The following is a 19,215-nucleotide window of genomic DNA, read 5'->3' on the forward strand; positions in this document are numbered from 1 at the left end:
CCAGGTGCACCCCTGTGGGGAGGGAGTTCCACAGCTTAGGGGCTGCCACCAAGAAGGCCCTCTCCTGGGCTGCCACCCTCTGCGCCTCTGAGGTTGGAGGAACTACCAAGAAAGCACCCTCTGCTGATCTTAGCACCCAAGAGTGTTTCTAGGGAAGGAGGCAGGTCTTTCAGATATTTATTCATGACATATTAATTCGTTGCTGTATTTGGGCATTGTATTTTACTTCTGGGAATGTAATGTGCAATTTTTGCCCGCTCCAAAAATGGAAACACCACTGTGGGTAGCCTGAATTTTTGGCTGTCTTTCTTCCTAGAAAGATGTGCAGGATCTTTTTCAAGTGTGAGGGCCACATTCCTGTCTGAACAGTCTTCTGAGAGCCACATGCCAGTGGAGGGCGGGACCAGATGCAAAAGTTGGTGCAGCAATCCATGTACAGTAGGCTAGCTTCTACAAACATACAACTCTCTCTATGCTCCACCCATACAAACAAGAGACATTATCAGAGTTCAAGGTCATATTCCAGCCCAGCGAAAAGCAGAGCCTGTGGTGGGTTGTGGCCTGGGAAGAGTTCTAAGGCCAGATAGAGAACCCCTGTGTCAAAGGTTCCCGTCTCCTGGTCTAGTAGATGATGCTGAACTTCCAGCTGCAAGGGCTGCTGAAATGTGCATAAATGTGACGTTTCCTCTTGCCTCTTTCCCCCTCCCTCCCCTGCTCCCCCCCCAAACCCATTCAGGAAGAAATTGTGTCCCAAAAGGAGCTCTTTGGATGCACGCAGTGACCAAGAGGTTAGTGCTAATAGTTTGTGGTCTTGCTGGTTTGTGCAGGTTCTTGGTTTTTTCCCCTCTCTTTGATTCTTGTTGCTGTCTCCCTGAAGATGTTGACTTGGGAATGTTTTGAGTTGTAGAATGGGATCCAGAATGCCGCTGTTGATATCAATGAGCTGCAGCTGGTGATGCCGAGTCAAGAGAATGAAAACAACAACCACTCTGTTGACGGAAATGGAGCAGGTAAGCAGGCAAATGTATAAGGTTTGCCACGGTACTCTGTACAGAACAGTACTGCTGCAAAACCAGCAACACCCTGATGGTATTAAACTATAAATAATAATAACACATTTGTGTTTTCTTTAGTCACTTCCTACGATGGCAGCATGGAGTGCTCTCCTCGGCAAACAGACCAGGATATACCTTCTTCAGTGTCAGCAGTGACCACTGAGTCTGGAAGCGACGAGGTGTTTATTATTTCAGCCAGCCCTGGAGCTGGTGGCTTAAGTTTCACCTCCTACAGAATACAGGTAGAGGAACCTTTGGTGTGTTTTCAGTGAGACATTTTCAGTGAATGAGATCTTGGGCTGTGTTTTTAAGCATGTTTTTCCCTTCCAGTTGTCTCAAGGTTTGATTCACATGTGCATGTTCAACCACTAGTTCTCAGATGTTTCAAAAGCCAGGACACACCTATAACCTCAACATACAAGATGGGACCCACTTAACAATGTTTAGCTACAACTTGCAACCTTCAAATTTTGTTAGACTGCAACTCCCATCTTCCCTACTCATTTGCCATACTGATGGGATATGGGACTCCAGCAACATTTTTGGGGCCACAGGCTTAGCCACCATTAAATTATTTTGTTCTAACAAAAGGCAGCACATATTTTAAACCTGTGCTAGCTACCTACCTACACACACACACACACACACACACACACACACACACACTATAGGTATAGCCATCTTGGTGCCCTCCAGATGTTGTAGACTACAATTCCCATTATTCCTGATCATTGGCCTTGCTGGCTAGGATTGATGTGGGTTGTAGTACAAAACATCTGGCGGGCAATGTCTGCACAAATACATTGACCAAGAGTTCCAGTTGCAGATGGGTAGCCGTGTTGGTCTGCCATAGTCAAAACAAAAAAAATTCCTTCCAGTAGCACCTTAAAGACCAACTAAGTTAGTTCTTGGTATGAGCTTTCGTGAGCTTTCGTATCTGAAGAAGTGTGCATGCACACGAAAGCTCATACCAAGAACTAACTTAGTTGGTCTTTAAGGTGCTACTGGAAGGAATTTTTTTTGTATTGACCAAGAGAAAAGGCACAGATTTAAATGAAATTCTGTGAGCTTTTCGTCATACAGGAAAATACTGAAATAAATTTTCCAAATTTCCTGGTGGTAGAATTGTGACTATAGTCTGCTGCCTAGGATAGGAATATGCTCCCTATCCTAAATCAAGTCAGAACTTAGCAAATGAGTACCGTATTTTTCTCTCTATTACACGCAGATTTTTTCTCCTAAAAAGGAAGGGGAAATGTCTGTGCGTGTTATGGAGCGAATGTGGGGGGGGGGGGTCCCTGGAGCCGATTAGGGGAGCGCAGGAACAAAAATCAGCAAAAATCAACCGTGCGTTGTGTCGGAGAGGGAAACCTGAAAAGAGGAAGTGGTTGCTTTCCTGCATTCTGCCTCAGGGTCTTACTGCCCACCCCCCTCTGTTTCGTTGCTGTGTTTGCTCAAACGGAACAAAGAGCAGGGAAAGCCCCTCCCCTCCAGGCAAGCAGAGGGGAAAGCAGAGGTCTTTCCTTCTAATTCCTCTCCGTGCTCCTCGCAGGCAGCCAGAAAACATGCAGGAGGAGAGAGAAAGCTGGCTTCGGTTTGTGGAAACTTTTGCCTTTCTTTCCTCCCTCCCGTAAAATCTCTCTCCTGCTTTCTTAGCCAGCTGCTTCTCTGCACACCGCTCTCTTGTCCCTTCTGTGTTTTTCCTTCACTCCCCACTTAAAATGTAGTTACAAAGCATGGATCCACATGGATCCTCAGGATCTTTGCATTGGGCCACCCCAAATTCACCATCAGATCACATAGCAGCCTGCCCCCCAAAAATCACACACCCACTGTTGCCTGGGGCTGCAATGGTGCAAAAACGTGGTTAAAAAGCATGGATCCACATGGATCCTCAGGATCTTTGCATTGGGCCACCCCAAATTCACCATCAGATCACATAGCAGCCTGCCCCCCAAAAATCACACACCCACTGTTGCCTGGGGCTGCAATGGTGCAAAAATGTCGTTAAAAAGCATGGATCCACATGGATCCTCAGGATCTTTGCATTGGGCCACCCCAAATTCACCATCAGATCACATAGCAGCCTGCCCCCCAAAAATCACACACCCACTGTTGCCTGGGGCTGCAATGGTGCAAAAATGTGGTTAAAAAGCATGGATCCACATGGATCCTCAGGATCTTTGCATTGAGCTACCCCAAATTCACCATCAGATCACATGTCTGTGGCCACAGCATGAAGCACAAAAATGATACATCCACTGTTTCATTCAGAATTTTTTTCCTTGTTTTCCTCCTCTAAAAACGATGTGTGTGTTATGGTCAGGTGCGTGTTATAGAGCGAAAAATACGGTACTTGTTTTCCACTTAGTTGCTGTCGTTCTTTTCTTTTCTGGATGTTACGCCTATGTTTATGGGGGTGTGAAATTTTGAACCTTGACAGTAAAAAAAGATCCCAGGATCACCCTCGCTTGAAATGCCTGTCTAGACAATGTGAACCCGTAAGCGGATTTGGGAAAGGGAAAAAAAAAGATTATCTAAATCCTTTTACTGAGAAGCAACTGTTGGTCAACAGTGGCTCCAGGATTCCTAGGGAGTGTGAGTCTGAGCTCTGATCATGGCAGGAGCCCGACGCTTCATGGATGAAAATAGGGACATGCTTGTAATTCCACTGTGCTCATAGCCAGAGTCAGCACCCAGCTGTCTTCTGTTACATTTTTTGGGGTTGTGTTTTCATACCACCATTCTGCGTAACATTCAGTGGCAGCTGGATGAAGCCGCCATTTTAATTTCCCACAATGCCTCCAATGAAAAATGGTGGTTAGGGCAGCCCCATGGTATTGCTTGGGCACTGCTGCTCTCTGATGCTGTTGTCTACACCAGGTAACCCCCCCCACCACCACCACAGCAGTATCCACTAACAGAGGAAGGGGCTCACCAATGGAGCATAGGGTGGTCGGATGTCTTTCTTTATAGAGGTCAGTCATCTATTTTTACAGCTGTCCATGATTTACCATTACTAAGGAACAGGAAATAAGAGCTGTCTCTAGTAACTAAAGGTGGGATCTAACTAAATGCTATTTAGAACAGACCTGTTGAGATTATTGAACCCAAGTTAGCAATGTCCATCAATTTCAATGTGTCTATCCTGAGTAGGACTAGCATTGGATACAACCCATTCTTGGCCGCTTAATGGATTGCCAAAAAACGGGGGACAAAATATTTGCATAACCTTTGCTAGTACATGTGGCTGCTCAGCCTCATATCCAGGAGCTAATTGTTGGTGGGAACTTCAAATCCCCTCCTGCTCTCCTTTGTTATGGTTATTGACTTAGACTAGTCACCCTGTGGAACGCCCTTCCAGCAGATGTCAAAGTGATAAATAACTACCTGACATTCAAGAGACATCTTAAGGCAGCCCTGTTCAGGGAAGTTTTTAACATGTGATATTTTATTGTATTTTTGGTTTTTATGGAAGCCGCCCAGAGTGGCTGGGGAGGCCCAGCCAGATGGGCGGGGTATAAATAATAAATTATTATTATTATTATTATTATTATTATTATTATTATTATTATTATTATTATATTAGTCAGCCCTTCAAACAGAGGACTTTTGCACAGAAGCCTGTCCTCTGACATCTCTACAAAGAGGAATGTCCTCTATAAAGCATGAGACGTGGTCACCCTAAACAGGAGCGGTTGGGAGTTTATGCTTCCAGCAAGAAAGCTAATCCACCACTGTTGAGAGTCAAGAGTGTGTCTGTGCAGGAAACGAGTTTTGAAATCCATGTAAAAACTGATTCTGTCTTCTAGAGATTATTCCAGTAGTGTTTCACTTCTGGGGCATAGGGGGAGCCAAGCCGGCGATTCCAGATTAATTCTCATGGCATTATAAGGTGTTAATACGATTCCAGAGCTATGCCCAAGCCATTTGATGTATTTTCAGCCTTCTTTCCTTTTTTATTATTTTAAGCAATTCACAAGTGTTTGTGATTAAGACCATTGTTACTGCAAGAATCAGTACTGGAACCAGCTTTGAGATGTGGGTCCCTGAGGGCAATAGGGGTCTCCTAACAATTCTCAGCACCCTTAGCAATGTACAGTTCCCAGGATAACTTCAGAGAAAGCCATGACTGCTTGAAATAGCATAATACTTATTCAAATGCATAGTGTCGATGGGGGGCTTGTGTATGTGTATATAGTGGTACTTCAGGTTACATACGCTTCAGGTTACAGGCTCCGCTAACCCAGAAATAGTGTTTCAGGTTAAGAACTTTGCTTCAGGGTGAGAACGGAAATCGAGCTCCGGCGGCGCGGCAGCAGCAGGAGGCCCCATTAGCTAAAGTGGTGCTTCAGGTTAAGAATGGACCTCCAGAACAAATTAAGTAATTACCGTATTTTTCGTCCCATAGGACGCACCGGCCCATAGGACGCACCTAGTTTTTTGGGGGGGAAATAAAGGAAATTTCCCCCCCTTTATTTCCCCCCCAAAACCAGGTCAGGGAATCCAAACCAGGTCGTGGAACAGTGGGATGGCAGCACTGCGCCTCCCCACTGTCCCCCGAGCTTGTGGGGCTGCCTGATGTCTGCCCGAAGCACAGGGCGCTCTGCTTCAGCGCTCCCCGCGCAGCAGGCTGCTATCCGAAGCCTAGGGAGCCCGGCGGGAACTCCCGCGGGCTCCCCAGGCTTGCTGATAGCTTCCTGAAGCCTGGAGGGCGATAGGGGTCGGTGTGCACCGACCCCTCTCGCTCTTCAAGCTTCAGCAAAAGCCTGCATTCGCCCCATAGGACGCACACAGATTTCCCCTTCATTTTTGGAGGGGGGAAAGTGCGTCCTATAGGGCGAAAAATACGGTAACTCGAGGTACCACTGTACTACAATTTTTAATCTGCAAGAACTGTTTTAGGACTGAAGGTACATGTGCTTGGCATGTAGAAGGACCCTGGTTCTATGCTATTTATAGGAGCAGGTAACTAGAGAGACCGGTGCCTGTGAACTTGGGAGTGGAGTTTCCAGTCTGAGGAGTCAGTGGTACAGCTAGGGCCCAGCCAGTATGGTCAATGTTCAGGGATTATGGGGACTATCTTCCAACATCTGGAAGGCACAACACTGGGCAAAGCTGATCCAGAAAAGAAGCATATGTTTTTGAGTCAGAACAATTGCCTTCATTCATATGCAAAATACTGTGAATTTAATCAATTGATTAATCAAGTAAAAGTCACAGAACCATAGAATTGTAGAGTTGGAAGGGACTATGAAGTCATCAAGTCCAACCCTTCAATGCAGGAATCTTTTGCCCAACGTGGGACTTGAACCCCAAACCCTGAGTTTAAGAGTCTCATGCTCTACCCGACTGAGCTATGGGATTTTAATTGGGTCAGAGCTTCAAGTATGGATTTTAGAAGAAAATTCACTGGCCAACTGGATAAAAGGTATCACATGCAGTATTTTCGTTTTATCTGTCTTTTTTCAATTAGGACAGAAAACTGAAGAGAAGCATCACAAGTCCAGGCTCAGTTTCTGACTGGCTGACAGCAGGTCCAGCGGAATCTGGCACCAGTGCTACAAATATAGGGGTGGCACAGACAGAGAGCCATTGCCCAAGTCAGCGAACATGGCGTGCTCGTACTTTTCATGACTTACTAGCTCCATTGCCTCAGCTACAGAAAAAGTGGTGCAGCTGGGCTACTAACAGCCCTTTCACCAAACTGGTTAACAGCAGTGTAAGTATTTGTAGAAAGCCCTGGGGATGCAAGGTGAATGTGTCCAGCAGATTTGCTGTCAAAGTTTGATCCAGTGGCTTCAGGTCTAGCCTGTTTCCCCTACTAGTACTGTCGTGCTTGCATGCTAATAAGAATCTAGCACCTGCAAGTCTAGCACCTGCCCAGTGTGGGTGGCCCATGTGGTCATTTTCACAGAGCCATAACCATCTGACGCACATGTAATGCCATCTATGGCATCAGGTGTGGGGCAGGTAAAGGCACAGGTGCAAAAGAAGCCTTTAAAGGAAAAGGGACCCCTGACCATTAGGTCCAGTCATGGCCGACTCTGGGGTTGCAATGCTCATCTCACTTTATTGGCCGAGAGAGCTGGCGTACAGCTTCCGGGTCATGTGGCCAGCATGACTAAGTCGCTTCTGGCGAACCAGAGCAGCGCACGGAAATGCCGTTTACCTTCCCGCCGGAGTGGTACCTATTTATCTACTTGCACTTTGATGTGCTTTCGAACTGCTAGGTTGGTAGGAGCAGGGACCGAGCAATGGGAGCTCACTCCGTCGCGGGGATTCGAACTGTCGACCTTCTGATCAGCAAGTCCTAGGCTCTGTGGTTTAACCCACAGCGCCACCCGCATCCCTAAAGGAAGCCTTTACAGGAGCCTTAAAAGTTCTCTCCCAATTGATCCTTGGCAAATGTGGCTTGCTGTCAACACCCAACAGCTGATAGGCACCAACAGCAAAGCCTCACTTGAGAACTCTGTAGGGCAACCAATCCCTGCCCAGCTAACCAGTACTAACCAGCTGAGTGACACTTATAGCAAGCCCTACATAGCCAATGGTCAGGATTGATGGGAGTTATAGTCCAGCAACAACTTGTGGGCCAGAGGTTCCCCATTCCTGACTTTGATTCTGTAATAGGAAAAAAAGAAAAGAATGGTGGAGACCTTGTGAAATATTAACAGGAGTTTTCTTACCTTCAGAACACTCCTTCCCACATGTGCATGTGTGTCTCCCCCCTTTTTTGCTTTGACCTTTAAGTCGTGGGAAAGGCAATCATGCACAAGGCAGAGAAGGAAATGACAGTGAAGAAATAGAGCAAAATGACCCCTTGCTCCTTTTTTTTACGACTTCTTAAGAAATATTCACTTGTAGTTCCCTCAGATCTGATTATCAGAGTTGACGTTATGATTGCTCCTGCCAGGGCTTTTCTGCATCCACGAAAGACCAGACTGCAGCCACTCGGAAAGTAACTTCAGCTGCAGAAATAGACGGCATCTCTGAACCGGCTTACTTAGACTCATCGGCCAGCGCTGCATCTTACCCACTGACGTATTCGGCACAGAAACAACGCAAGCTAAGCAACAGCTGCAACTTGAAAAGATCCCGTTTCAGAAACCCTTACTTTGGGTTTTTAACAAGTTCTCCCGACTGTAACCAACCAAGGCTGTCTGATCATGCAAAGCACGTTGGCGCAAGATCTCCAGTCAACAGTCCAAGCCAGGGAACCGAAGACCTCCTTGAAGGACCCATCCAGTTCACAAGCAACATAGTCAATGGCTCAAAATCCAAGGAGCTCTCATTGGAAATGGATAAACCCAAACCTGTTTTTGTTATTTCTGAGGAAGGGGATGATCAGCAGCCTTTGGTTTTAGCAGAGCATGTGAATCAATGTGCAGATGCTTTATCTGAGCCAAATGTTATCCATAATAATATGGGGATGACCATTGCAGATGAGCAGCCAGTGGACCTAACCCTTCAAGAAAGCTCAGTTGAGTCCACCAGTATCAGAGCAGACCTTGATCTTTGGGGAGAGTACCCAAATTCACACAGTGATTCCCTGAAGAGCTGCAGTGGTTACAAGGATAAAAACTATGGCCCTGTTTCAGACACCGGCACAACTAATTCTCACCCAAATTTTGATTCCTTGGCCTCTCACCGGTTGTGTCAAACTTCAGTTCAGTAACTCCTCCAAATTTGGGTATCAGAACTGACACTGAAGGTTGTAGGTTTGTGCAATTGGAAGCAATAAAGACACATGTTCCTTTTGAGACGGAATGGAAGCTGCACTGCACATACAACGTGGAGAATGTGCTTGGGCAGCCTTGACTCTAAATGTTGGAATAGATTGTGTGTTAAGTTATACCCCATTGCATTGCCACCTCTCACTGAGCTGCATCTAATGACTGTTAGTTTTTTGTTGGCTTATTGAGAGCTTATCAAGACTACCTGGCTGGTACTTCTTACAAAGAAGACAGGCTTTCTTAAAGTTTTTGTGATGAATATGGAAGCACTGTCTATTCCCACACCATACCAGAAAGCAAATGGTCAGGCTTGCATTGAAAAGAGGCATGCTGTTTTGGACATAATACTTTGAAACAGATCAACCAAATTCTAGTCACAGCTGGAGGAAATCGCACAATTCCTTACTGAAGTTTGATTGTGGCTTGGACAGGGAAGTGGCAGTGGGTACCAGTTAGAACTGTGTTTAGCAGAAGAAACACACACAAAGAAGTAAATGGTTAGCTACATGAGCACAAAACAAAATGCACAGCACCTTTGCTTGGTTTTTTTTACTGCATTTGTGTGTAAAACTACATTAGATGTGAGACAGTTAGGATTGTCAAGAGTCTCATTAGCGATGGTAGTTCTGGCGATTCTTAAGGACTGCATTATAAAAGGATTGCTTCTTTCCTAAATCCTGCAGAAGGCTCTGCCACTTGGGGTAGGAGGATTTTCTCTGCATGTGATGCAACATACAGTAAGTACACTAATAGTATCATCTGGGGAAAGTCCTGGCAGCTTTGGAGAGATGAATGCACACTTTGGTAAAACACACTCTCTCATTGCACATTATTCAAAGAATACCAGCTGCAAGGAACTAGAAGCTCATCAAACCTAGCTAACTACTGTTAGGGCAATTCACAGTGGCCAGGGCCAATATGCTTGCCTCATATATGCCTGTTCTCACTGCAGCAATAAACACAGTTCCAAAGGTTGTCCCCTCCTTTCTTCCGACACCCATTTTTGCCCCATACACACTGTTGTTCATTGTTGCAAAGATCATAAAGAGTGGAGATGCAACTTAAGAATGGGGGTGGGGGAAATCCTAACTGGCTGCACATCCGTGCATCTCCATTTCAGAATATTTTACCTCTTGCAAATATATACATGGCAAAATGCTGGGTGGTAAATCATGAATAAATCTGCTATTACTGAGTAAACTACAACCAAGCTATGCACTAGTGTTGTCAAAAACACATTGCTGCGCACACATTCTCACAATCCCAAAAATAAATCACCAGGGACATTGCAAGTGCAACTTCCTGTTCAGTTAAACATCCATACAGATTTCGCAGTCCTTGGTCTGGTGGGTCTAGTTTTTTCAAATCATCCTTAGACATTTGTCAAGGGTTCTTGGGCGCCTAGGAAGTAAGTGTGTCTTTGAGGATATTTGGGGTATGCTTTGCTCACAGCCACAAAAAAAAGTTGCTTTGAGGTCCCCAGTATTCCTTGAGAAAGCAGGTCATGTTTGTCAAGTGCTTTAATAAGTTGCAACCTGGAGCTATTTTTAGCATGTGATGAATATTCTGTTTGTACTGTGTTGTTTTTTAAACATCCAATCTAGCTAGTTATTGCTGATAAACACCTATTTGCTTCTTCAACCATTTTGTTTCCATTACTAAATAATGCATTTCTGTCACCACCAGGGCAGTCTAGAGACTTTTCAGCTTCAAGCAGCTGTGCAATTCTGATTCTAATGAAGTGTGTATTTTAAGGCTGAATGAAAGGAAAGCCTGCTAGTTTGATTATACCTAATAGCCCCTTAAGGATTTTAATTGCTTCCCAATGGTAACCTGGTAAGAAATGTATAATTACTTGCATTTCTTCAAAGGGCTTTTGCTATACACGAATGGAAGGGATCACATCTTGGGGAGCTCTCTCTGGTTGTACCTGGTTTAGACAGCTGAGGAAGGCTTCCAAATATTTATTGCAAAGCAGATGCCCTGGGAGGAATGGGAAAAATCTAACCCACCCTATCAAATGGAGCAATTTTTCATTTTTGCTATGCTTAAGGAGTCTTAAGTCTGGCTCCTCCTAATGTACTTAGCCTTGATTTTGCCCAGACTAATTTATGGTTTCACCTGCTGTTTAAATTTCCATCTGCTTTATCTTATCAGTATTGATAGCAGTTGTGGAGCATTTTTGGTGTGCGTGCGTTTTAATCATGCATGTGGTCTCTATAGAAATATGAGCAGTGGAGTTTAGCCATGGCTATGGACCAAGTATGAACCACATTTACAGTGCCTTTGAACTTGGAATTTTCATACATTTCTCTTCTTCATGATGAATGGGTAACATCCAGAAGTCAACAAGCAGTCTTTAGCCTTTTCTTTTTTAATATTATATGGCTCTGCAAAAACAAAACAAAACCCACAACTGTTTGAGATACCAAGGGGTCTATTACAGTTGCAGCCCTATGTTAAGGGCAAGACATTCCACTGTTGCAGTGAGGACGGAGGGAATGGTATTGTGTCTTAGAAAATGGCTCAACAAATGGATTTGAAACTAGGCAGTGTAGGAGAGGTAGGTCTAAAACTTAACTGGTGCCAATCATATGCAGACTACCTCCCACTGAGTTCAGTGGGGTAGACTCCCAAGGTTTGTAGCCTGAAGATGCAATCCTATACATGTTCTTAGCCCAACTGAACTCAGTGGCATTTACTTCATGACTGTGCTGTAACTAAACTATAGGCAAACTGTCTTCTTGACCTTTCCAAACAGTTTAGTCTTGCTTCTGCACTGTATATTAAGGTTGGCAGCTATGAGTAGCATGGGGGACAGTGTCACTTGGAATTAGGAATGGGAAAGAGTGGGGCTCGAGATTAGGATCACAGTGGGGTGGGAAGTGGGGTTCAGACAATGGAGGCAAAAAGTGTGGGGTTGCGACCCATCAGCTTGCCTCGGGTACTTGAATGAGTGAACTAAGTTGGTCAATAAAGGTCTTTCCCTGCTCCCTTCCGACACGCATTCTGGACCGCAGAAAAGGCAAGTAGCTTCTAGATCCATCTTTTTTAGCCTTTTACCAAACTATGTGGTTTGATGAGTCAGCAGTGTGATGCAGCAGCAAAAAAAGCTAACACTATTCAGATCAAGGGAAGTAACAGTACCACTCTATTCTGCCTTGGTCAGACCACACCTAGAATATTGTGTCCTGTTCTGAGCATCACAATTTAGGAAGGATGCTAAGAAGCTGGAATATGTGCAGAGGAGGGGGAACTATGATGACCGAGGGTCTGGATACCAAGCCTTAGAATGAGCGCTTGAAGGAGCTGGGTAAGTTTAGCCTGGAAAAGAGAGAAGATATGATAGCCATCTTCAAATATCTTAAGGGCTGTCACATGGAAGGGGGAACAAGTCTGCTTTCTCCTGCTCTGGAGGGTAGGACTCAAACCAATGGCTTCAAGTTGCAAGAAAGGCGATTCTGACTAAACACACAGAAAAACTTTCCAACAGTAAGAGCTGTTTGACAGTGGAACAGTCTCCCTTGGGAAGTTGTGGACTCCCCTTCCTTGGAGGTTTTTAAGCAGAGGTTAGATGGCCATCTGTCATGGATGCTTTAGCTGTAATTCCTCCATTGCAGGGGTTTTGACTAGATGACCCTTGGGTCCCTTTAGATATTATGATACTGGACCTTTCCTGAGAATTCCTGCAGCAGCCAGAGGCTCAGCTTGGGTTAGATCTTGGAGCTGAAATTCAGAGCCACACAACAGAGGGCCTCAAAAAATTATCACCCATAGATGACAGGGAAAGCAACAATCAGGGCCGGTATCTGCACTTGGGTACCCGCAAGAGTCACAGTATCATTCCATTATTATTAATTATTATTATTATTATTATTATACATTTTACATCTGAGGCCACATGCCTGTATGGAATTGTGGTTAGAATGTTGGACTAGGACCTGGGAGACGAATTGACACACAGCCTAAATGCTCACTGGGTGTCCTTGAGCTAGTCATTGCCTCAGCCTAATCTACCTCACATGGCTGCTGCAGGGATTAAATGAGGAGGGGGAGAACCATCTACACCTCCCTGGAGGGGAAAAAATTGGAATATAACCGCATTAAAAAAATGTACACCACCACAAAAGCCCTTGTCCCCACTCCTCTCCCTGCCGTAACAGTATGTAGTACGTATATGTATAAGTATATATATATGTGTGTGTGAGAGAGAGAGAGAGAGAAAGAAAGGAAATTAGATGTCATCATACACAGTTCGGTATCACATGAAGTAGTCCAAAATTTGAGCTTTAATGGCAAAAGAAAGGAGGGAACCAAGCCAAAATAGAAACTCAACAAAGAAACAAGAAAATAGAAGCAGTTTTCATGAGTAAACTTTTTAATCCTTGACATTGCCACAAAAAAGTTGGAAGAACTATTTGCCCACCTTCTTTACAGAAGAATATCCCAGAGAAGGAGACTAGGCCTTATTTAGCAATACACAATCCTCCCTGTTTTCCACATCTATCCTAAGAACAGACTATTCCCCAACTCCCAGTGTTTTGTCTCTCTCTTACAGAAGGGAGGTGAAGCCTGTACTTCAGAGAGGTTAAAATATGCCAAACCATTTACAGTTTTTAAACATCAACTTTTAGAAGTTAACACATTAACTAAAAAATATCACCTGGCCAAACCATACAATTTGCTTTTGTTTTGTTTTTTTTGCTTTTGTTTTTTTTAAAAAGGACTAAAACATGTAAGAGTATGTAATACCCATGAACAATGGTGCTCTTCAACACTTAAAAGAGCATATTAAAGATTAAAGGTCAATCCAGCCCCACCAACATTGGCAATATTAATTATTTTCATTCTTTTAAAAAAGATACAGCGTACGCACAAAAAACCCTTTTCATTCCATTGCAATACTTCAATCGCCTAATGCATAGAAAAAGTAGATTTAGTGTGTATATGTGTGTGTGTGTGTGTGTGTGTGTGGAGTGTGGTAGCATCAGATTCACAGCCCTCTGATGTGCAGCACAGCCAATTGCTTCAATTTCTTTTTACTCATAACATGGTATTGATGTGCCCAGAGCAGGAATATATGTTCCTAATGTGAACCATTACAAGTCAAGTATAAAGCACTATTTTTTCAGGGGAGTGGGGAGCCCATAATTTTCCACCCTTCCAGCAATCGAAAGAAACTCTTTGCTGGAAGCCAGTTCTGAATACAGGAAGAAGCAACAGGGAATGCAAAGCATGTCCTGGAGACAGATGTGCAAGGGGCTCCCTTTTTTCACATATGCAAAAAATGTGCTCACATGCACATGCTGAGCTGAAACAGACCAAGCAGCTGGAAATGCTCAGCCTTAGAGGATTCCGTAACTGCAGACTTTTAAGCTATTTTTTCTCCAAAGCTTTAAACACACACACACAACAGAACTCAAGTGTCAGAACTGAAACTAAATGCACATTTTCCATTTGTCAACTTCAAGGATTATTCCGGACCAGCTTTCCCCTTAAAAATAGGCCATTCCATACTATTTTGTAGATACTAAACAGGCATCTTAAAGCCAGATCCACCCATGCTTCCTGCAAAAGCTTTACAAGATGCAAGTTCAAGATAGACACTTCACTCACCCTCTTCATCCCTAATATCATATACTCACATTGCTAAATGTTAGTAACTACCCCACTGATTGCGAGCTTGCAACTTGGCAAGTTATAGGCTGCAGTTTAAGTGAATCCTGTTACCACAGAAGAGTTTAAGTGTAAGCTGCTAGATGACCTAAAACCAGAAGATGATTCCACTTTTAGTCTCCTGACTGCATGTTTGAGTATTCTCCCACAAAAAAATAAATTTAAAAAATCTCTTTATAAAGAAGAAAAGATTAACCCCTACTTCTGACATGCTAATATTTGTGATTGTGGGAGAAGCATTCAGACATGGAAGTCATCATTGCAGCCTGAAATGATACATGCTTGGAGCAGCATTACCCAAATGGATCATCCCGATTGTGACAAACTTGTCCTTATGCTCTGGACTGACTTCTACTCTGCCAAGTACAACAATACAGATATGCAGACATGTAATTGGGTACTATTACATAATTTATAATATTGCATATTTGTCTATTGTTTTCCTGGGTAAGTTTTAAGTCAGATGGGTTGGGAAGCCTGTTTAAGCAAGGACTGCTCTAAATTTAAATGTATGCATGAAGAAAAAGCTGTTATTTCGCTTCTCAAACACCATGATATTTCCATGGCAGTAAGCTGCTTCTTACACTCTATTGACGATAGTTGCCAGATTTGTGGTCCAGCACACCAGCAACAATTCTTTAAGTGTAACATCTGGAGAGTTTAAGTTAAGACAACAAGCAGTAATCAACTAAAAACATTCTTCTGTCCTGTATATGTCTTCACCCTTTTCTTTCAGAATGAAATCCTGCAGTAATTCTGATTTCCCAAAAGGTAATGTATTTTACATTGTGCAGTATTGCCTTTTGGTCTTTCCAATGCCAGCACACGCTTAACATTATTTCGGGAAATGAAAGCACCATATATTCTAAGAATACAACTTGACATCAGGCTGGGCTTGGGAATCTGTTTCAAACTTACTGATAACATAGAGACCACTTCCCCGTAGCAGTTTCCCATGTTGGACTGGAGATATGTAGGAGAGGTGGAAAGGACCTAAAATAGTGTCGCAGGCCAAACTGCAGTGGATAGACAAAGCATGTGTTCTTCCCACCCTACTCTCCTGCATCTTCAAGTCAGGGAAGTGGATACAGTTGTACCTTGGTTCTCGTACTTAATCCGCTCCAGGAATCCATTCGACTCCCGAAACTGTTCGAAACGTCCTGCACTCAATCGGAAGCCGTGTCGGACGTATAGCTTTCGAAAACTTCTGGGTTTTTGGCGTTCGGGAGCCAAAACATCCGAGTTCCAAGGCGTTCAAGAACCAAGGTTTGACTGTACAGGGAAATGGCTCCTGCGCCACTAACAGGATGTGTGGACAGGGTCCCCAGGTCATGAACCCAGATTTAAACCTACTAAGCCATGTTTAGGATGCAGTCTAGAGCATCCAGTCAATTGACTGCATCAAGGTTTAAGGGCACTCCACTTAAAATTTTCCTATGGCTACAAGTGAGCAGGCGCACATTATGTTAGGTTGGTGTTTTGGGGTGGGGTGGGGAATAAGTTTCTCTTACAAATGGTTTGGATGTGGTTAGTAAACCATTACACTTTGGAAGCTCTACATTTTTAAAGCCAGGAGTGAAAGAACGACATTTTTACACACTTAAAAGTGACAAATCCTTTTGTAATACCTTTGACCCACCCTTAAAGGACACTCGGGTAGGCAAACATCCTGGATTAGCCTGTTGGCTTTCTCTTTGGGTGAGTTCCCACATTACTGTTTTAGGGTATGGGAAGTTAATGTGTTGCACCATGCCCCATTATTACAAAAAGGAAGACCGTGCTCTTGGCATTATTAAATCTACCAGCACACTGATGTTTTTAAAAAGCAAACTTACATTGTGAAAATGTACAATGCAAAGCATCATCTAGTGTATTGCTGTACGGCGGCATTGCTAATTTAGCAACATAATTCCAGAAAAGGAGGGGGGGGGCTGAGGAAGCAACTTATTTCTACATCCTACCCTGCTCAAGTCTGCCTTGATCCAACTGTTACAATCTGCAGGATAATTTGCAAAGTAGAAATGTATTCATGCACAGATAATTTCAAAGGCAATTCCTGATTTCAAAGGCAATTCCTATTATTTGTACTGCTTTGTGTGTAATTCTAAGTCAAAAGGAAAGCTTAAAAATGCTTAGAATAAGATGCACAATTCTACCACCGTGCCTATCATATAGGCGGAGACAAAAACAACAACTTTCCTCTATGTGTAATGAAAAGAACGCAGGAGATATAAGAATAAGGGGAGGTCCAATCAAAATTTTAAAAAAAATTAAGTTCTACTGACAGCACCAGCAACTAAAAGTTATTGACCTTGCTTGGATTGTGCCCATTCCATACAACTATCTAGAGACCACGTTTATGGTCTAGGTAAGGAATAACAAGTCTCCAGTGTAACTGAGCTGTAAGTAGGGGACAGCAAATGTCAACAATTGGTGGGGTTGCTCTAAAATATTACCTCCACTTCTCTCCCAATGGCTGTTAAAAAAGAAAAGAAAGACTTGCATGAACACATTCGCTTCGTAAAACAAGGTCCAGGATTACTATTATTTTGATCTCAAAAGTCCAACGGATATCAAAACAAGAAGGTGGACTGTCTTGCTATCGCTCTGGTCCCAAGACTGAAAAGCAAACGTATCTAAGGGGAGGAGAAGGGAGCAGAGCCCCAGGGATTCCAGGAAAGCAAAAGACCTGACCAAAAATAAATAGAGATTGCTCCCATTTATCTCATCACCACCACAAATAAAAAGGGTACATTTCAACTGCGCTGATTGGGCATTGCAGCACTCAGGAGCAAATGTTGCAAGAAAGGGCAGGGTATCACAAGTCGCCCCTGAAAACTGGATGGGCCAGGCCAAATCCAGCTGTGATCTTTTTTTGACAGCCATGTTGATTGAAGGGCCATGCAACCAATCCCCTTAGCAAGACCATGTAGACTGTCCTCCACTGTACCACTTGGGTGGAGTGGATAACTACTGCTGCCCATCTATTTTTCAAGAAGGAGCTTATCGCTTGCCTAGCAACTTTTTGCACCCACCCTGTAGTCCTACTTCACCCCACAAACAATAGCTCTCAATATATTTGAACGGCGCAATTACTGCCACACAGTGTAGACTCCCCCTACTTTATTCAATGCCATTAGAATCCTTCAGTCCAATGATGATGTCATTAAGTCAAAAACATGATGAAGCAGGGGCAGACTAATCATGAATGAACTGCTTGTTCCACACTGTCTATTGAAGGAAAAGGAAAGGAAAAAAAGACACTGACCTGCTCATAAACTGTGAAAAACATTTTACAAATCAAAAATATACACCAGAGCATCTGATGTAAAAAGAGTAACCAACTCCCTGCTATGAGGGAACAATGAAACAATAACTGTACGGTCAGTATTGCAGATTTAATTCCCCCCTCCTTTCTTACAGGCTGCGAGTATTCAGGCCAGTTAAATGCCTCAAAAAACACCTTCAGTTTTTGAATCGTGTTTGTTCACAGATGTGATTGAATTTCCTGGAACAACAAAAGACTTGAGTTAAAATTTTAAAAAACAATAGAAAACAAGCAAACAACAGTTGATTTGATTTTTTGGGCAAAGTTGCTGAGCTGCTTCTTGGGGGGGGGGGGGGAGTTTTTGAGCTACTTTTAACGAAATTCACCTTACGGTTTCTGGATTTTCCTGGACAGATTCCAGCTATCTCAACATTTTATAATCTTGAGTGCTATCCCCCACCTTTTGTTTTAAGTGAAGGCTAGCATTTTTAGGGTGGTTAATGTCAAATTTAAAGAAAAACACTATCATCCCCACCCCACATGTGAACTGTTGAAACTGTTTATAGCCCCTGGGCAGATTTCTGGGCAGCTCATGTTATTATAATGTTCAAAGTGAGCTAGCACTGTGAAGTTTCCTTCCCACATTAGACTCTAAAACTTCTGTTGGTCCAGAATGCAGCTGCCAGAGTGCTGACTGGGCTTAGGTGCACAGAGCATATAATTCCAGTGCTGGAGTTACAGCATCATGGAGGAAAATGATCTCTCGTCAGAAGCATAGAAAAAGTTGTGCATGCATTTTTTTTCTGGCAGAACCATTACCCTGACCCTGAAATGCACACAGATTTAAGTTCCTATAGAGAAGTATCGAGGGGGTGAGGGTAGGGGCGGGGGCAACTCACATTGCATGGTGAGCTTTGACCTGAGTCCGGCAATTGCGCCCCCAATAGCAATCAGGGCGTGACGTGACAGCCACTGTAAGAAAAAACACCAACACATTTGATGCACAATTGACGTTAATTAAAAGCAGAGAGATTTGAGGGCGGGTGGGTGGGCGAATCAGTCAATCATTGTTGTTGTTCTAAAATAAGGTGCGGACAATTATTTGGTAGCAAGTGCAAATCCATGTAAATAGATTATCAGTTGGGGGACCAAACCAAACAACAACAACAACATGTATAGGTGGAAATTATTGAAATTTAAGAAGATATAATAGAAACAGCAACATGCATTTTAAAATATTGAAACTTAATGCTAGCATATAGTGCATGCTAAGCTGTTACTGATGCATATGCACATGGGATAGTCTTGTCCTGGAATTTTAACACACACCATAAATATAGTCTCAATGCAGAACAAAATGAATAGTCCTCCAAAACATTTGTACAGTGGTGCCTCGCAAGACGAAATTAATTCGTTCCGCGAGTTTTGTCGCCTTGCGATTTTTTTCGTCTTGCGAAGCACGGTGTCGGGAAAGTTTTGG

At 43.5% G+C, this 19,215-nt stretch overlaps 2 protein-coding genes across 6 annotated transcripts in view; one reads left to right on the plus strand and one right to left on the minus strand.

Moving 5' to 3' along the window:
• The window catches only part of LOC114586617 (uncharacterized), a 47,801-nt gene extending 37,369 nt beyond the window's left edge, over nt 1-10,432 (plus strand). For both annotated transcript variants that reach the window (XM_028710270.2, XM_028710271.2), the window contains exons 3-7: nt 737-788; nt 908-1,010; nt 1,134-1,297; nt 6,532-6,777; nt 7,972-10,432. In XM_028710270.2, the coding sequence (XP_028566103.2) occupies nt 737-788; nt 908-1,010; nt 1,134-1,297; nt 6,532-6,777; nt 7,972-8,733 (1,327 nt within the window). In that variant the 3' untranslated portion in view covers nt 8,734-10,432. The remainder of the gene's footprint in view (nt 1-736; nt 789-907; nt 1,011-1,133; nt 1,298-6,531; nt 6,778-7,971) is intronic.
• Nucleotides 10,433-13,151: 2,719 nt separating this feature from the next.
• CHFR (checkpoint with forkhead and ring finger domains) overlaps nt 13,152-19,215 on the minus strand; it is a 51,565-nt gene continuing 45,501 nt past the window's right edge. For all 4 annotated transcript variants that reach the window (XM_077920593.1, XM_028709511.2, XM_028709509.2 and 1 more), the window contains 2 exons: nt 18,635-18,707; nt 13,152-17,975 (listed from right to left, as the gene is read on the minus strand). In XM_077920593.1, the coding sequence (XP_077776719.1) occupies nt 17,933-17,975; nt 18,635-18,707 (116 nt within the window). In that variant the 3' untranslated portion in view covers nt 13,152-17,932. The remainder of the gene's footprint in view (nt 17,976-18,634; nt 18,708-19,215) is intronic.

This window comes from Podarcis muralis, chromosome 16 (genome assembly GCF_964188315.1).
Source record: "Podarcis muralis chromosome 16, rPodMur119.hap1.1, whole genome shotgun sequence".
NCBI classification, from domain to species: Eukaryota; Metazoa; Chordata; class Lepidosauria; order Squamata; family Lacertidae; genus Podarcis; species Podarcis muralis.